This window comes from Acomys russatus, chromosome 11 (assembly GCF_903995435.1).
Source record: "Acomys russatus chromosome 11, mAcoRus1.1, whole genome shotgun sequence".
In the NCBI taxonomy this organism is placed as follows: Eukaryota; Metazoa; Chordata; class Mammalia; order Rodentia; family Muridae; genus Acomys; species Acomys russatus.
In genome coordinates this window covers 55,809,586-55,827,353 of record NC_067147.1, presented here as the reverse complement: position 1 = coordinate 55,827,353, position 17,768 = coordinate 55,809,586, and the positions used below count along the sequence as shown (strand labels likewise).

Sequence of the window (17,768 nt, the reverse complement as noted above, 5' to 3'; positions counted from 1 at the left end):
TCCTCTGAATGAAAATCTCTAGATTTTAATTCAAAGGGATACAGGAGACAAAGCCCAAAGCAAAGGGCTATCCCAAAGAAAAGAAACATCAGCTCTTGGCCTGCTGATGATACCCAGTGCCCCTGGGCAACCAGCTGACCCCGGGCTGACCCACATCTGCAGGAGATGCAGGAAGATGGAGCCATGCAGAGATATATAGCCACTGCTTGAAACAGCCATTTCCTGCAGAACCAGGCCTCCCGATGAGACATGGGAAGAGTCGCCAGCAGAAGCCCCCAGGCAACTGGACACAAAATAGTGGACATGTGAGGTTTGTGGAGATAGGAGTCGCTTTTGACAGGAAAATATTCCTTCAGAATTTCTCATTCCCTAAGAAATACCAACATGGAAACTGAAAGAGTAAGTCACCAAAACCTAAGGGCCTTTCCAGCTTTTCCAAAGCACAGATGCATGGAAATAAGCAAAAATGCCCCATGCTTCCTGCACCATGCTCCCTGCTGCCTTTGACAAGGTCAGTCATAGCAAATGGGATTTTGTGCCTTTAGACTAGAGGGTCTCCAAATTTCCCAAATAAACCTCTTCTGGCATGTGCTTGCCCAGACTAAGAAGAAGGTCTTTGACACTGTCTTGAAAAACAAGAAGAAGAAGAAGGAGGAGGAGGAGGAGGAGGAGGAGGAGGAGGAGGAGGAGGAGGAGGAGGAAGAGGAAGAAGGAAGAAGGAAGAAGAAGAAGAAAAAGGTGGTCTTTGCCGGGCATAGTGGCGCATGCCTTTAGACCCAGCACTCGAGAGGCAGAGGCTGGTGGATCACTGTGAGTTTGAGGCCAGCCTGGTCTACAAAGTGAGTCCAGGACAGCCAAAGCTACACATAGAAACCCTGTCTCAAAAAACCAAAAGAAGAGGAGGAAGAGGAGGAGGAGGATGTTAGCCAGAAAAACAGAGACCAGGCTGGGGAGATACTCAGGGACTAAAGGAGCACGCTGTACATGGTGAGGACAAAATTAAAATCTGCAGCCCTTCTGCCCTCACTTTGCAAACTGTATTCATAGCTGCCCTCTAACTAGCAAGCAGGTATGGTGAGTCGCTCTTACAGCTGGACCCAGCGATGTGACATCCTCCACTACCCATAGCTTTGGCCAAGGAGACAAACAGGATGCTTCTGGAGGTTTCTTGCTGCCCTTAGGTGGTAAGCCAGAAATGCCCTGTGTCAAGAGCCTTGGCCTCTGCCTGATTCAAATATGGACAAAAAAATATGCCTAACTGAAGATTCACTGAGGACCAGCCCTGAATTGGCAAAGCATCGGGGCCCTGTTGGGGCTCACCTCTTTCCCAATGGATGCAATGACATCAACCCACAGCTCTACCCAGTGTCCTGCCCTTCTCAGACCTGACCCTGGATGTGGTTTCATGGTGTTCTGGTCCCTCTGACCCACTGGTTCCATCCCGAGGGTGCAGACGGTAAAGTGGCTGCTCTGCCATACTGAAGAACCACCCACTGTCACTCTGAAAGTCCTGATCCCTCTTGATCAGTGCTCATCGTCATATCCAGGAACCTCCCGGTCACTCACTCACTCAGCTGGAGTTGAGGACAGTCACAGGAACAGACCATCACTACTGTTTCAAAGCCACCAGGTCCATCAGTCACAGAAGTGGCAGCAGATGGTTCCGTCTGGCAGCCCTCTGTGTCTTTCAGCTCTGATTTCACAGCAAATATTTCATCTCTCCAGGGTTGCTTAGAACACTGTTTGGGCCTCTGGGACAGAAAACAATGATTTGGGGCTGTAGCTCCAGGGTGCTGAGGGCTGGCTTCCAGGATGATGTCGGGGCGGGGGGGGGGGTGGATGTAGGGGGGGGGGGGTTGCCGATAGCTCTGGACAAAACATCACCTTAACTATAACATTCCCAGTCCATACATACTACATAGCAACAACAATAAAAGAATAGAGCTCAGTGGCAGGCCCGCACTCCTTTCAGCAGTCAGCAGTGTCAAACCACCAGAGACTGGGTGGCTTCAACAACAGCAGTGTGTTAACTGTCTCAGTGTCCTAGAGCCAGAGGTCAAAGGTCAAAGTGTCTTGGGCTGGTCATTCCTGACCTCGCCCCTTAGCATCTTCTCTCAGTTATCTCTATGTGTTCTGTGTTCTGATCTGTCCCTACAGAGTCGGGTTAGATTGAATTGGACCCCTCCCAATGACCACATTTATCTTAGTTAACCTCTGTAAAAACCTATCCCTGATATGGTCACATTAGGGAGAGGGCCACAGTGGAGCCTCAACGTACTATGTTCATGGGATACAATCCGGTCCCTTACATGATTTTGCCAATCAGTGCACAGACGCAGGGGAAACAGATCAGGCTATAGCACTAACAGCTGCTGCCCTATGCAGGTGCTGGGACACTGGTGCCCAGGACTGGATGTGTGGCTAGAGGGAAATGCTCTCTGCTGGGGTCATGCCATGTGCCCACTGGGCTGGCTCACTCAGCTCTGTATTACAGATCTCCCATCTCCCTGAGACCTGTTTCCCCACCCCCCTGGAAACAAAGCCACTCTAGCCAGGCTCTTAGTTACAGACGCCTTTCCTGTTCCTCACTGGCTTAGTGTCAAAACTCTCGGAGATGTCTGAAGAGACCTGCAAAGTGACAGCAGAATTAAACATCACGTCTGTCTCGCCCTCCATCAAGTGTCCACAGACGACAGAATTCCTGGAAATAAGATTTGCTCAGATAGGCGCTCCACCCTCCAGACCAAGATTGAGACATTAGGAGGCAAATCAGGTCCCAGTAAGAGGATCAGACTTCAGCTCCTCAAAGCCCTTCCCAACTCCAGCCTTGAGCAAGCAAGGGGTGGCCCTCAGCGACACCCCTTCCTGGGTGTATGGTAGATGAATTCCCTCCTAACTGTTAGCCCTCTGCTGGGTTGTGGTCATCTTGGTGTCACCCTCTGAAGTCGTGTCACCCAGCCCAGGGTTGCAGTCTTACCTAGGATGTGTTCATGGGCTTCTGAGCTTGACACTTCACTCCCAGGAGATCTACAGGCTGTCACAGACCCACAGCCCATCTGGGTGATCCCACAATTGGCCCCTCCCACCCAGAGGCAAAACTCACCTTCCCAAGTCAACCCCAGTGGCACTGTCCTGGATGGTACATGAGAAAGAGGGGCAGTTGGTCTACCTGCTGCCTCTGACCCCTGACCCCTGACTCCTTTACCCCTGGCCCTATTCCCACAGATGCTGAGCTGCTTAGAACATATGTACCATGACCTCTGACCCCTGACCCCTGACCCCTGACTCCTTTACCCCTGACCCTATTCCCACAGATGCTGAGCTGCTTAGAACATATGTACCATGACCTCTGACCCCTGACCCCTGACTCCTTTACCCCTGGCCCTATTCCCACAGATGCTGAGCTGCTTAGAACATATGTACCATGACCTCTGACCCCTGACCCCTGACTCATTTACCCCTGGCCCTATTCCCACAGATGCTGAGCTGCTTAGAACATATGTACCATGACCTCTGACCCCTGACCCCTGACTCCTTTACCCCTGGCCCTATTCCCACAGATGCTGAGCTGCTTAGAACATATGTACCATGACCTCTGATCCCTGACCCCTGACCCCTGACTCCTTTACCCCTGGCCCTATTCCCACAGATGCTGAGCTGCTTAGAACATATGTACCATGACCTCGGTCTGGTCGGGGACTTCAGCATCAACCCCATCACACTCCGCAGGTGGCTGGTAAGTGGTGAGCTCGTGCTCGGGTCTGTCACTTCCTCCCCGTCACACTGGAGTGAACTGTCCTGCATGTCCTGGTGACAGTGGGCTCTTATAGAGTGGGTGTCAGTACCAAGGAGGTTCTGTGAGGTTATTTGTCCCATCTGTCCTCCCCATGCCCACAGAGGAGCAAGGAAATAGTACAGCAATCAGGGAGACATCCACAAGGCAGCCCACTAAAGCAGGGGCGTGTGGAGTTGGGGTGTCATGTGGTGTCTGGAGTGTGTGGGTGAGGAGATTGTATGAGTTTGTGGGGTTATTGTCTATGAATATATAAATGTATGCGTGTGCATGTGTGTCTCTGGGAGGGTGAGTGTGAGAGTGTGTGTGATCGTCTGTGGGAGTGTATGTCTCTGAGACTGTGTGGGTGGGAGAGTGTCTCTGGGATTTTGCAAAGGGTCCATGCCTCTGGGATATGCGTGGTATAGGTAGCTATATGGTGATGGGTGTAGGCATAGTGGGGTGCTTAAGAGCACATCTTTTTCTAAGGCATAGAATGTTGCTGCAAATCAAAAAACTGAAATCCCGTAAGCCCTAGAACCTAGATCCCTGAGCTCAGGGAATGCTCCCTGCCCCACTCCCAACTCCAGTGTGGCTCAGCAAATACCTTAGACCTTGCTCCCAGATGATAGAGTAGTGGGGCATTGCAGGGCCACATAGTCCTGTTTTGGTCAACTTGGGAGCACCTGAGGCCTTGAGCCTGAGGCTGCAAAGCCCTGGGAGCCCTCTAGGAGCAGGGGCCACTGAGCGCAAGCGATTCACCTTTTCCTCCCCACAGCTCTGTGTTCATGACAATTACCGGAACAACCCTTTCCACAACTTCCGGCATTGCTTCTGTGTGACGCAGATGATGTACAGCATGGTCTGGCTGTGTGGCCTCCAGGTGGGTCCTGCCAGCCGCCTTACCCTCTGTCCCTAACCCTGCCAAGTAGCTGTGCCCTCCTCTACCCCAGCCCAGGGGGACTGTGTCCTCCCCTGTCACTGCAGCCTAGTCTGTCCCCACCCCCTCCTGCCTTCCCATGAGGACAGACCACCGGACTCTCACCTAATCCAGGAGAAGTTTTCCCAGATGGACATCTTGGTCCTGATGACCGCAGCCATCTGCCATGACCTGGACCACCCAGGGTACAACAACACGTACGTTTGGGATTTCTTTCTCGTTTCTCCTTTGAAAAGCACTCCTCTCGGGGGAAGCCCTTCGGCAGCTCCCAAGTGGAGCTGCCAACCTAGATACCCTCCCCACCCCACCTAGCCCTGAAGGATACAGTTTCCAGCTTTTGGACTTTGTCCAGGGCTCTGGTCCTCCCCTGGGATGGAAACACCAAGGCCACCAAACACTATGGGCAGCCATAATCCCTTTGTGTCAGCCCCAGGCTCTGGAAGTGCATGACAGTAACAGCCTGTCCCCTCCCAACAGTGAGGCCAATAGGCCTCCACAGTATTCTCTGCCAGGAAGAGTCCTCCTCAGACTTATTTCCAAAGACACAGGCAGAAGATGACAAGGGGGCCAGAGTGAGTGAGGGCAAGGCTGAAGGAGTGCATGTCATGGGGCCAAGAGGGTGGGCCCAGATCTCCTGTCTCCATTGGACAGAATGCTACACCATGGAACTGACAGTCCACACTCATGGTGTGAGCTTGTATTCAATGACACATGGGGCTTTCTAATGCACCTTTGTGGTTGGGCAGTGACATCAGATGCGCTTGGGGTCATGCCACCATTTGTCAGGACAGAGTGGGTCCCAGGTCTAGCAGTGTGTATTCCTCAGATGCTGGTCGAGACAGGAGAGATGCCAGATGTGGCCATGAGCACTCCTCAGGGGCTGGCCCAAGAACTCATCCATTACTTTTCTGTACATCCAGTGGTCACCAGAGCGGCCAACGAGAGACTGGCAAAGAGCTTTTCATTTTATCATTGACCACAAAAGTCAGCCCTTAGAATAGCCCAGTGGAGCTCTCCTGTAACCCCAGCTCTTGGAGGCTGACGGAGGCAAGAAGACCACAAATTCCAGACCTGGGCTATAGAATGAGACCCTGTTTATATATATGACATATATAATATACATAACACATATATAATATATAAAACACACATATATATGAGAGAGAGAGAGAATGAGAAAACAAACCTGTTTCCTCTTTCCTAAACCCTGTCTTTGCATACACTGAAAACCTGAAAGTTTTTAGAACCCTGATGCCTTCAAGGCCTCACCCAGGAAGAGAGCTGAGGTCACAGGTTGGACCTAAAGGCACAGGATATCAGCTTCTAGGAGCACGAGAGTCAGGGACTCAGCTGAAGCACGTTCCTGGAGTGAGCACACGGCATCTGGTCACTAGCCCTCATTACTTCCCTCCAACCTCTGCAGGCACCATGTCCACCGTGGCACACAAATGCCGGTGGCAGGTCGCCTGAGCCCCCTGCTCTCTCCACCCTAGATACCAGATCAACGCCCGCACAGAACTGGCTGTGCGCTACAATGACATCTCACCGCTGGAGAACCACCACTGCGCCATCGCCTTCCAGATCCTGGCAAGACCCGAGTGCAACATCTTCGCCAGTGTGCCACCCGAGAGCTTCAGGCAGATCAGGCAGGTGTGTGGGGTCAGAGCTTTGTAGGGTCAAAGCGGAGCCCCACTCTCCAGAGGCTCTTCATGACAGCAGTACGGATCAAGGACCCTGAAGCCAGCCCTCCTTACCCACCTCCTCCAGGGCCCAGAAGCCCACCAGAAGATGGGCTTTTGCCATATATGCCTGATGTCACTTGTATGCCACAGCCACTAATACAACTCTAACTGCTCCCTTTGAGATGATTCCTATGTCTGAGCAGTCAGAAAAGAAAGGGAAGTAACTGGCCCAAGGCTATGGTACAGTGCGCCCCCCCCCACTCGTCGTCCCCCCCCCTTCACTGCTGCCGCCGTAGGTGCCTGAGTTGCATGCAACCTGGTAGAGCTGATATCTGCCATGTACCTTCAGTTACTGTCGCCCACCACCTAGGGCTTGGCCATTCATCTCCACCATGACCTGTCCTAGCTGATTATCCTGCTAGACACTGCTGCCTCAAGACAAACACATCTAGTTCCCTAAAACACCGCCCTTCCCACGCAGATGGCCTTGTCTGAACCATAACTGAATGGGCCACTGGTGCTATTTACAGGGAATGGAAGGACCCAGAGTGACTCCTGTCCAAAATGTCGGGGCTCGATTGTAGCTGACCCTCAAGAACCTCTGAACGAGACATTATTTGGAAAAATAAAAGGGAGGGTGGAGGTCTTTGCATACCTGTTTAACTAGGATCTCCAGGTGCCACTATGGTTTGGGCTCCAAACCAATGTCAAGTGTCCGTATGAAGGACAGAGGACAAAGACACATGAACACAGCAAAAGGCCATGGGACAATAGAGGCCGATATTGGTATGGACAAAGCCAGGTCATGGGCTACCAGAAGGTACAATGGGCAGGAAGGTGCCTTCTCTGGAACCTTGGGGTGGGGGGGACATGAACATGCTGGCACCTTCCTCTTGGCCTTCTAGAGCCCAGAACTCTAAGGGACGATATCCCCAAAGGTGGCAGCCCTGGGTGAGGCCACCCCGGCCATGTACATAAGGAGCATCTCCCAGTTCTCTGAGAGTCACCCGTTGCCATTCCTTGAGGGATCATGCCCCTTGAGTCCCAGCTGGCCTCCTTCCCCACACAGCTGAGGTGAGGCAGGGGAAGGTTCATCTGCCTTCTGGGGAACCTATAAGCTTGGCTTTGTCAAAGAGCGGCCCCCTCATAAGCCACTATCTCCTCACTTGTCTGTTCCCCGAGAAATTCAATGCCAAGTGTACTTCGCGACAGTCAATATTGGATCATTGACTGCTGGTACAGCCGTCTCCTGCCCTTTCTTTCCTGTTTGCAGCTCTGCCCTATCCGTGTGTGCCATAGGTTGTTATGACAACCACACCCAGCCTTCTCTGAAGTAGGTAAAGGCCGTGGGAGGTGGCCACACAGGCCAGTGCCACCCACTGACTGCCCAGACAGCCTGATGGAGCTTCCTTTAGTGTGTAGCTTCCCCCTGCAAGGAACATCAGGCAGCACCTCAGAAGAGAAAAGCAGTCATCTAAATGGATGAGGGGACAATGCATCCTTCCAAACAAAATCTTCTTCATGCTGGCCACCATGGGGACAGCAAGGGACAGCCAGTCCTGCCCTACCCCCAGAACTTTATGAGTTTTAAAATAAGACGTTTTCTTTTTATTTATCATGGACTCAGTTTTTTTTTTTTTTAATATTTTATCACAGGATAGGTAGATAGTTCAGTAAGTAAAGCACTTGCCACACAAGCGAGGCAACCTGAGCTCAGATCCCCAGAACCCACATCACAGCTAGGCGCCGTAGTGTTAGCATCTAGAACCGTAGTACACAGCTACAGGGAGATGAGAGGTGGAGACAGGAGAACCACCTGGCGCTCCCAGGCCAGCTAGCCTGGTGAGCACTGCAGTGAACAACAGTGGAAGGCAAGGGACACCAACCAAGGTTGTCCCCTGATCTCCACATGACTAATTATGGCACGTGTGCACCCACACTCACACATACAAAGCGATTTTGTCACTGAAGATTTTGAGGGATAACTGAATGTTCTATTAATAACAGTCCTTAGAGAAAAAAGTTCATAATTCAAAATGCAAGGTGATGTCCCTCACACACATGAGAAATATACACTTGAGATTCTTCATATTGGCTGTTTGACGCTGGCCTTTGAGGCTGGTGGTCTTATTTTCTTAGAAAAGTGAAGTTCTACACCTGGCATAGAGATGTTATGTAAAAATGTTTGTGGGATGGATGGAGGATGGCGGGATGGATGATGGATGGAGGATGGATAGATGGAAGATGGATGGATGGATGGATGGATGGATGATGGATGGATGGATGGATAGATGGATGGAACAGATACATGAGAGATGGGTAGGTGGCGGATGGATGGTTAGATGGGAGGATGACTGGAGTGATTGATGGTGGATGAATGGTTGGATGGACAGATAGAAGGATGGATGGGCTGAGTACAGATGGATGAATGGAAGGGTGCGTAGCCACTGGGAGGACATATAGATAAGTAGAATATAGTAGATGCTAGGAAGACTAGATGGACAGAAGGAGAAATGAAGGAATGGGTCCATGGTTACAGTTCCCAATTGTGCTGCTTTTCCTGTACCACTTTTTAGTTAACAAAGTAACTACCTTGATCTAGTTTCAGCTGCTATAAGAAAATACTGCAGACCAGGTAATTTAGAAAGAGGTTTGTGTTCACTCATAGTCCTGGAGCCTGGGAGGTCTAAGAGCATGGCCTCTGCATCTGCTCTGTATCTAGTAAGGATGTGGGCCAAAGGTTAAAGGACAAGAGTGAGAATTCACTCCCTGTGGACTTAACCCAGGGCTGGGTGGGTTGGGAGAGGATATGAATTGTGTCATGAGGAGGAAACCCATATACTCCTTAAGGACCCCATTTCTTTCTCTCTCTCTCTCTTTTTTTTTTTTTTTTTTTTTTTTTTAAGTTTATTTATTTATTTATTTATTTATTTATTTATTTATTTATTATGTATACAGTGTTCTGCTGGGATGTTTACCTGTAGGCCAGAAGAGGGCATCAGATCACATTATAGATGGTTGTGAACCACCATGTGGTTGCTGGGACTTGAACTCAGAACCTTTGGAAGAGCAGGCAGCACTCTTAACCACTGAGCCATCTCTCCAGCCCAAGGACCCCCGCTTCTTAACATAGTCACTGGAGGGACCAGATTTCAACCCGAGTTTAGGAGGGCATCAACTATGGTCAGAGCACAGCATAGCTATAGATTAGAAGCCCATTGATTCTTCATTTACAGACTTAATAGTGGGAATGTTATCAAGTACAGTCTGACTTAGATAATCTATATGCGTCGCACAGATGAGACAGTAAGAAACTTGCCTTAGAAACTCCATTATCGTTCCCAGTCGGCAAGCTCTGAGCAGGGCTGATGGCAGACTTGGTGATTAAATCTAGGTGGCTTGGCTAAAAACTGCTTGTTTCACAAGTTAGCATGACGACACATGTGTCAGCCTGTGATCTGTAGCCTGAGGACATGGCATGGGGACAGACAGAGCACACCAGTGGGCGATGGTCACACGGGAGCTCAGAGCACAGTGTAAGGAGCTGTCACTGCGATTCTCCTATGTGCTGACACCAAGTCCTCTTTCCATTCAGGGGATGATCACGCTGATCTTGGCCACCGACATGGCGAGGCACGCCGAGATTATGGATTCTTTCAAAGAGAAAATGGAGAATTTTGATTACAGCAACGAGGAGCACCTGACCCTGGTAGGTTGTGTCTTTGGAAACTGAGCCATAGCCTGGTGGGAAACCCAGGAGCCCGGGGTGTCTCACTTGGCCATGGAGAGCTGGTGTGACTATATTGCAGTGTCACAGCTTCTCCCAGACCAGCAGTAGACAAGGCTACCTCCTGGAGAGAGCTCCCAGCTCAAGGATCACCTTCTCCCTTAAGGAAGTAGCCCGACTATGCACAGCATCTGTCCCTTCCAAAAAGCAAAATGCAAAGCCAGCACGCTGCTTCATCCTTGCAATCCCCAGCACTGGAGAGGCTGAGGCAGGAGGATTACAAAAGCTTTAGACTCATCACCTGGGCCACTTATAATGAGTTCCTAGCCATCCTGGATTATAGTGTAAGACCCTGTCTCAAAAAGTAAGTAATTCCACAGTGTGCAAAATGTATTAACAAAATAATTAACAAGTAATAACCCATCATTCAGAGATTAATTGTCTGTGCCTTGCTTTGGAGACATGCACCATAGTCTTTCTTAAAGCTGTTTATCTCTTTTAAACTAATACCATGGGGCTGGAGAGATGGCTTGGCAGTTAAGAGCTCTTGAGGTCTTGCACAGGATCTGGGTTCAGTTCCCAGCACCCCCACGGCAACTCATAACCACATGTAATTCCAGATCCGGGGGATCTGATGCCCTCTTCTGGCCTCTGTGGGCACTGCACACACATAGTACACATACATACATACATACATACATACATACATACATACATACATACATGCAGACTCCCATCCTGGGTAGGGTAAAGATGGTGTGAAATCTTCCTATGTTGCTCAGGACAGGCATGGAGGTTAAAACTGATGGGCTACTTATTTCTGGAACTTTCTATTGAATATTTTCATGGGTAACTAAAAGCATAGAAAGCAAAAGCAGGGACTGAAAGATTGGATCCACGACAAGATCTGCTAAGGTCGGGGGGAAAGACAGGAGAATAAAGCGAAGGACGATGGGAGATGGCTGAAGGAAGCAAGCAGGCTGCACCCTGCATGCCTTATTTTCATGCGTGACATGAAGACAGCTAGCTTCAGGGCTGGGTGACAAGCAGAAGGCCAAGGGGTGTGCAGGTGGCTTAATAGGACGAGAAGCCAGACCAAAAGCATACCTGCTCGCTCACCTCCATCCACCCACCCACTGATGAGGAGGCGCAGGAGAAGCTGCCGGCAAGCACTCTCTCTACTTCTTCCCTGGGCCAGGATCAGACTGACTGTCCTTTAGTCACTGCAGGGCCCCCAAAGGCTGGGGGAGGGACTGAGAAAGGACTGGGAGAAAAAGGTCAAAGTCCAAGCCTCTGCCCGGATGCTCCTGGGCCAAGGAAGTGGAAGTGGCCAGGACACAGCCTGAAGACAGATCAACAGACCTGACCCAGCCACTGCTGAGGCCACAGTGTCTAGTCTGGGACAATCCCTGCCCCCCCCCCCCCCCCCACCCCTGTGAAGCCAAACAGACCAAGCTTGTCACTGCCTCTGGGCTGGAGCCAGTTACCATACAGAGCAACAAAGAAGTTTAGCTGCCCAGGCACCAGAAATGGTGCTGCACAGCAAATATCCATCGTCCCTCCAAGGACCAGCAAGAGTGGAAGCATTGATTCACCCCGCTGTGCAGACACAAGGCCTGTGCACAGCCAGGCCAGCTTTCCTCTCCTACGTGGAAAAGTCAGGAAAGCAGGTGGATCTGGGCCCGTGCCTCAGATAGGCATTCCTGCCTGTTCACCCTCAGACCCTGGACCCCACATTCATGCAAGAAGGCCATACTATCAAGTGATGTCCATGCCCAGTACAAGACCTGAGCACCAGACCACCAGGCCACCAGCCCCCACCGTCATAGGTGATGTTCTAGCTAGCTCAGGAAAAACACTTGTACAGACTCCCTTAACTGTCCTGATCTGGATTCCAGGGGAGTGGCTAGCCTCCTGCCTGGGAGAAGGTACATCCTTACGGGAGACTGCAGCCAAGAGGGTCAGTGGGCATAAGACAGTGCTACAAGGGACATCTGCTCTGGGGTGACATGAGGCTGGAGGGAGTGGATGGACCTACTCAGGCCCTTGCAGTCACACACTCAGAGAAATGTCTGCAGGGCATGAAGCCCTAGGCACAGGAACAGACTGAGAGAGGAAAGCTGTGTTTAGGAACGGAGAGCAGAACTGAGGGCCTTTTTGCATGATTTTGTGCAATTTTCTAATTCCATCATCAAGGTTCTTCCTGAGGGACACACCCCTAGGTAAGCAATGCACCGCTGACCTCCCCCACCCCCACTGTCCTCAAACGGGGGATTGCAAAGCCTTTGCCACTGTGCTCTGACACCATTTCATCACCTCTTGGGAGTCCCCCCCCCAAGAGCTCTTTTCAATACCCCCTTTTAAACCATTGCTTCTTAAACCATTGCGTCCTCTCTCTATATTTTTCTTATATTTCCCACAGTCACTTATAAAGGTACTGGACTTTGTGTAAGCTAGGCAGACACTGTACTCCTCAGTTATGTCCCCAGCTCGGTTTTTACTTGGCGCTTTGAGACAAGAGTCTCACTATGTTGTCCAGGCTGGCCTTGTAGGCAGACCGTGAATTTGCATATTATTGCCTTGGCCATTGCTTTGAGAACCAGGCATGTTGACACATAACCTGTAATCCTCACAGCTGGGAGGCAGGAAAATGAGGAGTTCAAGGTCAGCCTTGAGATCTAAAGGCCAGCCTGAGGTTCTGATTTCAACATGAGAGAGTGCTCGCTCACTTTTTAACTTGATACTTTACAGTTAGTATGCTTTTTTCTGATTGATTGATTGATTGATTTTCGAGACATGGTTTCTCTGAGTAGCCCTGGCTGTCCTGCAACTTACTCTGTAGACCAGGCTGGCCTCAAACTCACAGAGATCTGACTGTCTCTGCCACCCAAGTGCTGGGATTAAAGGCGTGCACCACCACTGCCTGGCCAATTTATTTAATTTTATTTTATGTGTGTTGGTGTTTTGCCTGCATGCATGTCTGTGTGAGGGTGTTAAATCTTGGAGTTAGAGACAGTTGTGAGATGCCATGTTGTTGCTGGGAATTGAACCCAGGACCTCTGAAAGAGCAGTCAGTGCTCTTTACCGCTGAGCCATCTCTTCAACCCCTACAATTAGTATCATAAAAGCTTATGTATCTGATGAGTCCCCATCCCTCCCTGGGAGAGTGAGGAAATTCACACTGCACAGATCTCAGTGTAGAGTGCAGCCGCACTGTGTGAGAGGGAAAAGGAAGGAAGAGCATCCTTCAAGGAAGAAAACTTCTGTCCTTGATGGCCAGCATCCGCCCACCGCTCTCCCCACTGCCCATTCCATCCCATTTTCCCACTTATGACAGCGAGCCCAGTCAACCCACACACAGCAATGCACATGCCATGCCTGCTATAGCCCTGAATGTCATGTGTCATGTGTCTTTCAGCTGAAGATGATTCTCATAAAATGCTGTGATATCTCCAATGAGGTCCGTCCCATGGAGGTGGCAGAACCGTGGGTGGACTGTTTACTGGAAGAATATTTTATGCAGGTAAGAAATACTGAGCCAACAAATCACGAGCGCTGTTTCCGGCCCCGCGGATGGCGCCGCATTGGAAAGAGCAGACCAGGGCGACGGACACATCCATCCCACACCCCAGCAACCTCCATAAGACTGTCTGCCTCGACATACAGAGCAAGTGGCATTCTGCGTTTGGCATTGTTTTGAGAACCAGGAGTGCCTGTAATCCTAGCAGCTAGGAGGCAGGAAGATCAGGAGTCCAGGGCCGGCCTTGATTAGGCTGTGTTATAGATGAGAGACAGCGGCCACCAGAAAAACAAACAAAAAGCAGTGTGATGAAATTACCACCCATTGCCATTCATAGAAGCCACTTTTAGAAGCAGGCTCAAGAAAAGTGGCTAAGAGTCAAAAAGCCAGACCCAAAGGGAAGGGCCACGCCCTGTGGAGAGGTGTGGCCAAGCAACATGGTTTGTAGGATAGATGCAGGCAAGTAGCTGTGAAGTTTAGCCTTGTAAGCTGCCCTGTCATGCCCTTGAGATGGACGCTCAGCCCTAGACTTGGTCCCTATGGCTGCTGCTTTACCTCGCCTCGGCTCATATGTAGCCCTTACACTACAGGCTGTGTGTCCTTACCGTTGTACAGTTTTTGTGTGGCCAGGAGGATCACAGCTGGGCAGCATGTCCTATTCTTCCTCTAAGGATAGGGCTGCTCTGTGCACGGGTGTCCACGGGCCTTTGTGCCTTTAATGTCACTGTCACTGTGTTCCTTGCAGAGTGACCGTGAAAAGTCAGAAGGCCTTCCTGTGGCCCCATTCATGGACCGAGACAAAGTGACCAAAGCGACAGCCCAAATTGGGTTCATCAAGTTTGTCCTGATCCCAATGTTTGAAACAGTGACTAAGGTGAGTGATTTTACTGATGGTACAGCAATAAACACACATGTGCACGCATGCATTCACGCACGCTTCAGGGATATGCATGTACACACGAATGCACATGCACGAATCCTCTATAGCTTCATCATCGGCTGTCATGGTGATGGTTGCCTGGCAGCCATTCCTTTCTGCTATGTCCAGTGCTCCCCCGCCCACACACACACACACACACACACACCAGTGCTCTTCAAAGACCTCCATCTGTGCATCTCAGGCCCGTGGTACCCACTTTGCCACTGCCTCTCTCTTCCAGCTTTAAGACCCAGCCAGTTACAGCAGCTATTGGCTCTCCTGTCCTTCCAGGCCTAGCCTTAAAGGAGCAGCTGGAATTGGTGACCTCGGGCTGGGGCACTCTCGCCACCACATCCTAGCCTTCTACCACCCAGCCTCTGCAGCCTCCACCTTCCGGGTCCCAGAGCTGCCTACGCATCCTGCCCAAGGCCACCACTTCCAGCCCCCTGGCTCCCAAACACACACTCATCCCTTGCCACCCCATTTGTCTCACCCTCACTTCCTGCCCGTGATTCTCTGGGTGTCTCAGAGCCACCTACATCCTTCCCGTTCCTAGGACCACCACCAGGAATTTTGTCAGATTACCATCAGACCCTCTCTGGCCATACCTCTCCTTGTCTTACTGGAAGGAGTGGGGACAGGAGAAGGTAGTAGGCTTTCTGAGCTCCTGTGAGGAACGGTAGGAGGCGGAACTCTGAGCAAGTGACAGAGATGGCAGGATGGGGGTGTACTAAGGTCTCTAGAACTGGCCAGGAGAGTCACACCCCCATTGCCTTGGATTTCCCTAAAGGTCTGGTTTGGAGGCCGCTGGAAAGTGAACCCCCTGAGGCTCACAGGTACCCCTCAAGAGCCCGTCAGCCCTCCTCCAGTATTCTCTGCAACTTAACAAGGGTGGGCTGACCTTGGACCCTCTTGCTCCCTAGCTCTTCCCTGTCGTTGAGGAGACCATGCTACGGCCACTCTGGGAGTCCCGAGAGCACTACGAGGAGCTGAAACAGCTGGATGACGCCATGAAGGAGGTAAAGGCAGCGCAGAGGGTGCAGGCGGATGAGCCAGGGACCAGCGGCAGGCAGTACAAAAGACAGGAAAGGCGAGCTCACTGAGACAAGGGGCCTAGACAGAAGGCTCACTAAAAGCAGTCTCTTCCCAGGGACTGTGGCTAGTGGGCAGCGCTTTCCTCAGAGCCTGCTGCCGGTGTGACCCTGGAGGACCACAGTGCATCATAGCCTCTGCAGTGTCTCTTAGCACCTCCCTGGCCCATGTCCTCTTCCTGGCCAGGATGCCTGTTCAGTGAGGGCTGCACTGAAAAGGACACGAGAGCAAAGCAAGAGCCCACGTCCCTGCTTTCAGACACAGCACACACAGGGCAACTTGGCTACTCTTTTTTTTTTTTTTTTTTTTTTTTTTTTTTTATTAATTTATTCATATAACTCAGCTACTCTTGTGGTCCAGGAAATGAGCAGGTTTTAGGGTACTGTGGATGCTGGATCTCAGGAGAGGGTGGGAGCCACTACAGTCTTAACACAGATTCCTGTAAGGGGTTCACCTCTCTTGGAGCCCTTGTATGAACATCTTTTCTTCCAGAGACACTGGCACGAGGGTCACAATCCATGCCTCCTGCCTGATGTGGCAGCTGGGTGCAGTCTTGCCCTACCAACTTCACCCCCCTGCTCCTCCTACCAAAACATTCATATACCCAGAAAACTTTCTCCTTGGCAACCGTGACCCCACCACCCAACCTGAGATGCTCCTCCGAGCTACATTTCCTACTCTGCACCCATCCATCCACGCTCCCTGCTAACAGGACTCTGTAGCCATCTTTTCTGTCTTCTTTCCCAGGTGTGTCCTAGTATTGGTCACATCTCCCTTAGACACATCTGCCACCCACCCCAGCCCCACCCGCGTCTGCAATGCCAGGCATGTGACAGACAAATGGTAGATGCATAGGGGTTGACTGAAAGTACAGACCAGCAATCCCGATCTCCCTGGTTGGTCTCTCCTGCCAGGAAGTCACAAGATAGCTCTGAAAATTGAAAAAGCTAAGAGCAAAACTGTACACACCAAAGGGCCACAGCAAGAGGGCATTCCCAGTCTAGATTCCCACAGGAAGGCTGCAGGGGCCTCTGCCACCACGGCCATCCCATCAGCCATTGCTCTGGAGGACCTGAGCCTGCAATCCTTATTCTGCTACCCAGTGGGAACGAATGTCAGACCTCTCCAGGCTTCCATCCTGGCCTTAGAGAGGGAGGCATGAAAATGAAGTGATAGCTGGGCAGTGGTGGCACACGCCTTTAATCCCAGCACTCGGGAGGCAGAGGCAGGCAGACTGCTGTAAGTTCGAGGCCAGCCTGCTCTACAAAGCAAGTCCAGGACAGCCAAGGCTAACATAGAAAAACCCTGCCTGGGAAAGAGAGAGAGAGGGAGAGGAGGAGAGAGGAGGAGAGAGGAGAGAGAGAGAGCGAGAGAGGAGAGGAGAATGAGGCGAGGATGAGAGAGGGAGGGGGTGGAGAGGTGAGAGAGAGAGGGAGAGGGGAGGAGGAAGAGAGAGAGAGAGAGAGAGAGAGAGAGAGAGAATGAAAGAAAGAAAGAAAGAAAGAAAGAGAAAGAAAGAAAGAAAAGAAAGAAAGAAAGGAAAAGAAAGAAAATGAAGTGACAGGGCTGAGCGTGTGATACAAGAACTTGATTCCCAGGCCTGGGGCTATGGGCTGTGCTGGCTTGCTTGATCCAGACGTTGCTGCCCAGGATTATGTGTGGGCCGCCATCTTTTGCATCTGAGTGTTTTCAGACAAGAGGGCTGCTTGAGCTGGCCCACTGCCTCCAGGGGCTCACTTTAACCTCTGTTCTCTCAGTTACAGAAGAAGACAGAGAACTTGACATCTGGGAGCACCGAAAACACCACAGAGAACAAAGATGTGAAAAACAGTGAGGGCCAGTCTCCAAACTGATGTCTCAGTGTGTACACTAAGTGGGTGAGCACTGGGGTTCTGTATGTGGGGAGGACAAAGTGTATGCATGTGTGTGTGTGTGTGTGTGTGTGTGTGTGCCTTTGTGTGCATATGTGGCCCCCCATCCTCTTCTTCTTCTTCTTCTTCTTCTTCTTCTTCTTCTTCTTCTTCTTCTTCTTCTTCTTCTTCTTTTTTAGATTTATTTATTTATGTGCACCTGCAGGCCAGAAATGGGCACCAGATCTCATTATAGATGGTTGCGA

General features: G+C 50.9%; 1 protein-coding gene across 1 annotated transcript in view; it reads left to right on the top strand.

Annotated features, from left to right (window-relative positions):
* The window catches only part of Pde9a (phosphodiesterase 9A), an 85,669-nt gene extending 68,127 nt beyond the window's left edge, over positions 1-17,542 (top strand). The window contains 9 exon segments of the mRNA XM_051153384.1: positions 3,650-3,736; positions 4,551-4,655; positions 4,827-4,909; positions 6,206-6,362; positions 9,990-10,103; positions 13,540-13,644; positions 14,387-14,515; positions 15,484-15,579; positions 17,410-17,542. Coding sequence (XP_051009341.1) covers positions 3,650-3,736; positions 4,551-4,655; positions 4,827-4,909; positions 6,206-6,362; positions 9,990-10,103; positions 13,540-13,644; positions 14,387-14,515; positions 15,484-15,579; positions 17,410-17,505 — 972 coding nt within the window. The 3' untranslated portion in view covers positions 17,506-17,542.
* The last annotated feature ends 226 nt before the right edge of the window (positions 17,543-17,768 follow it).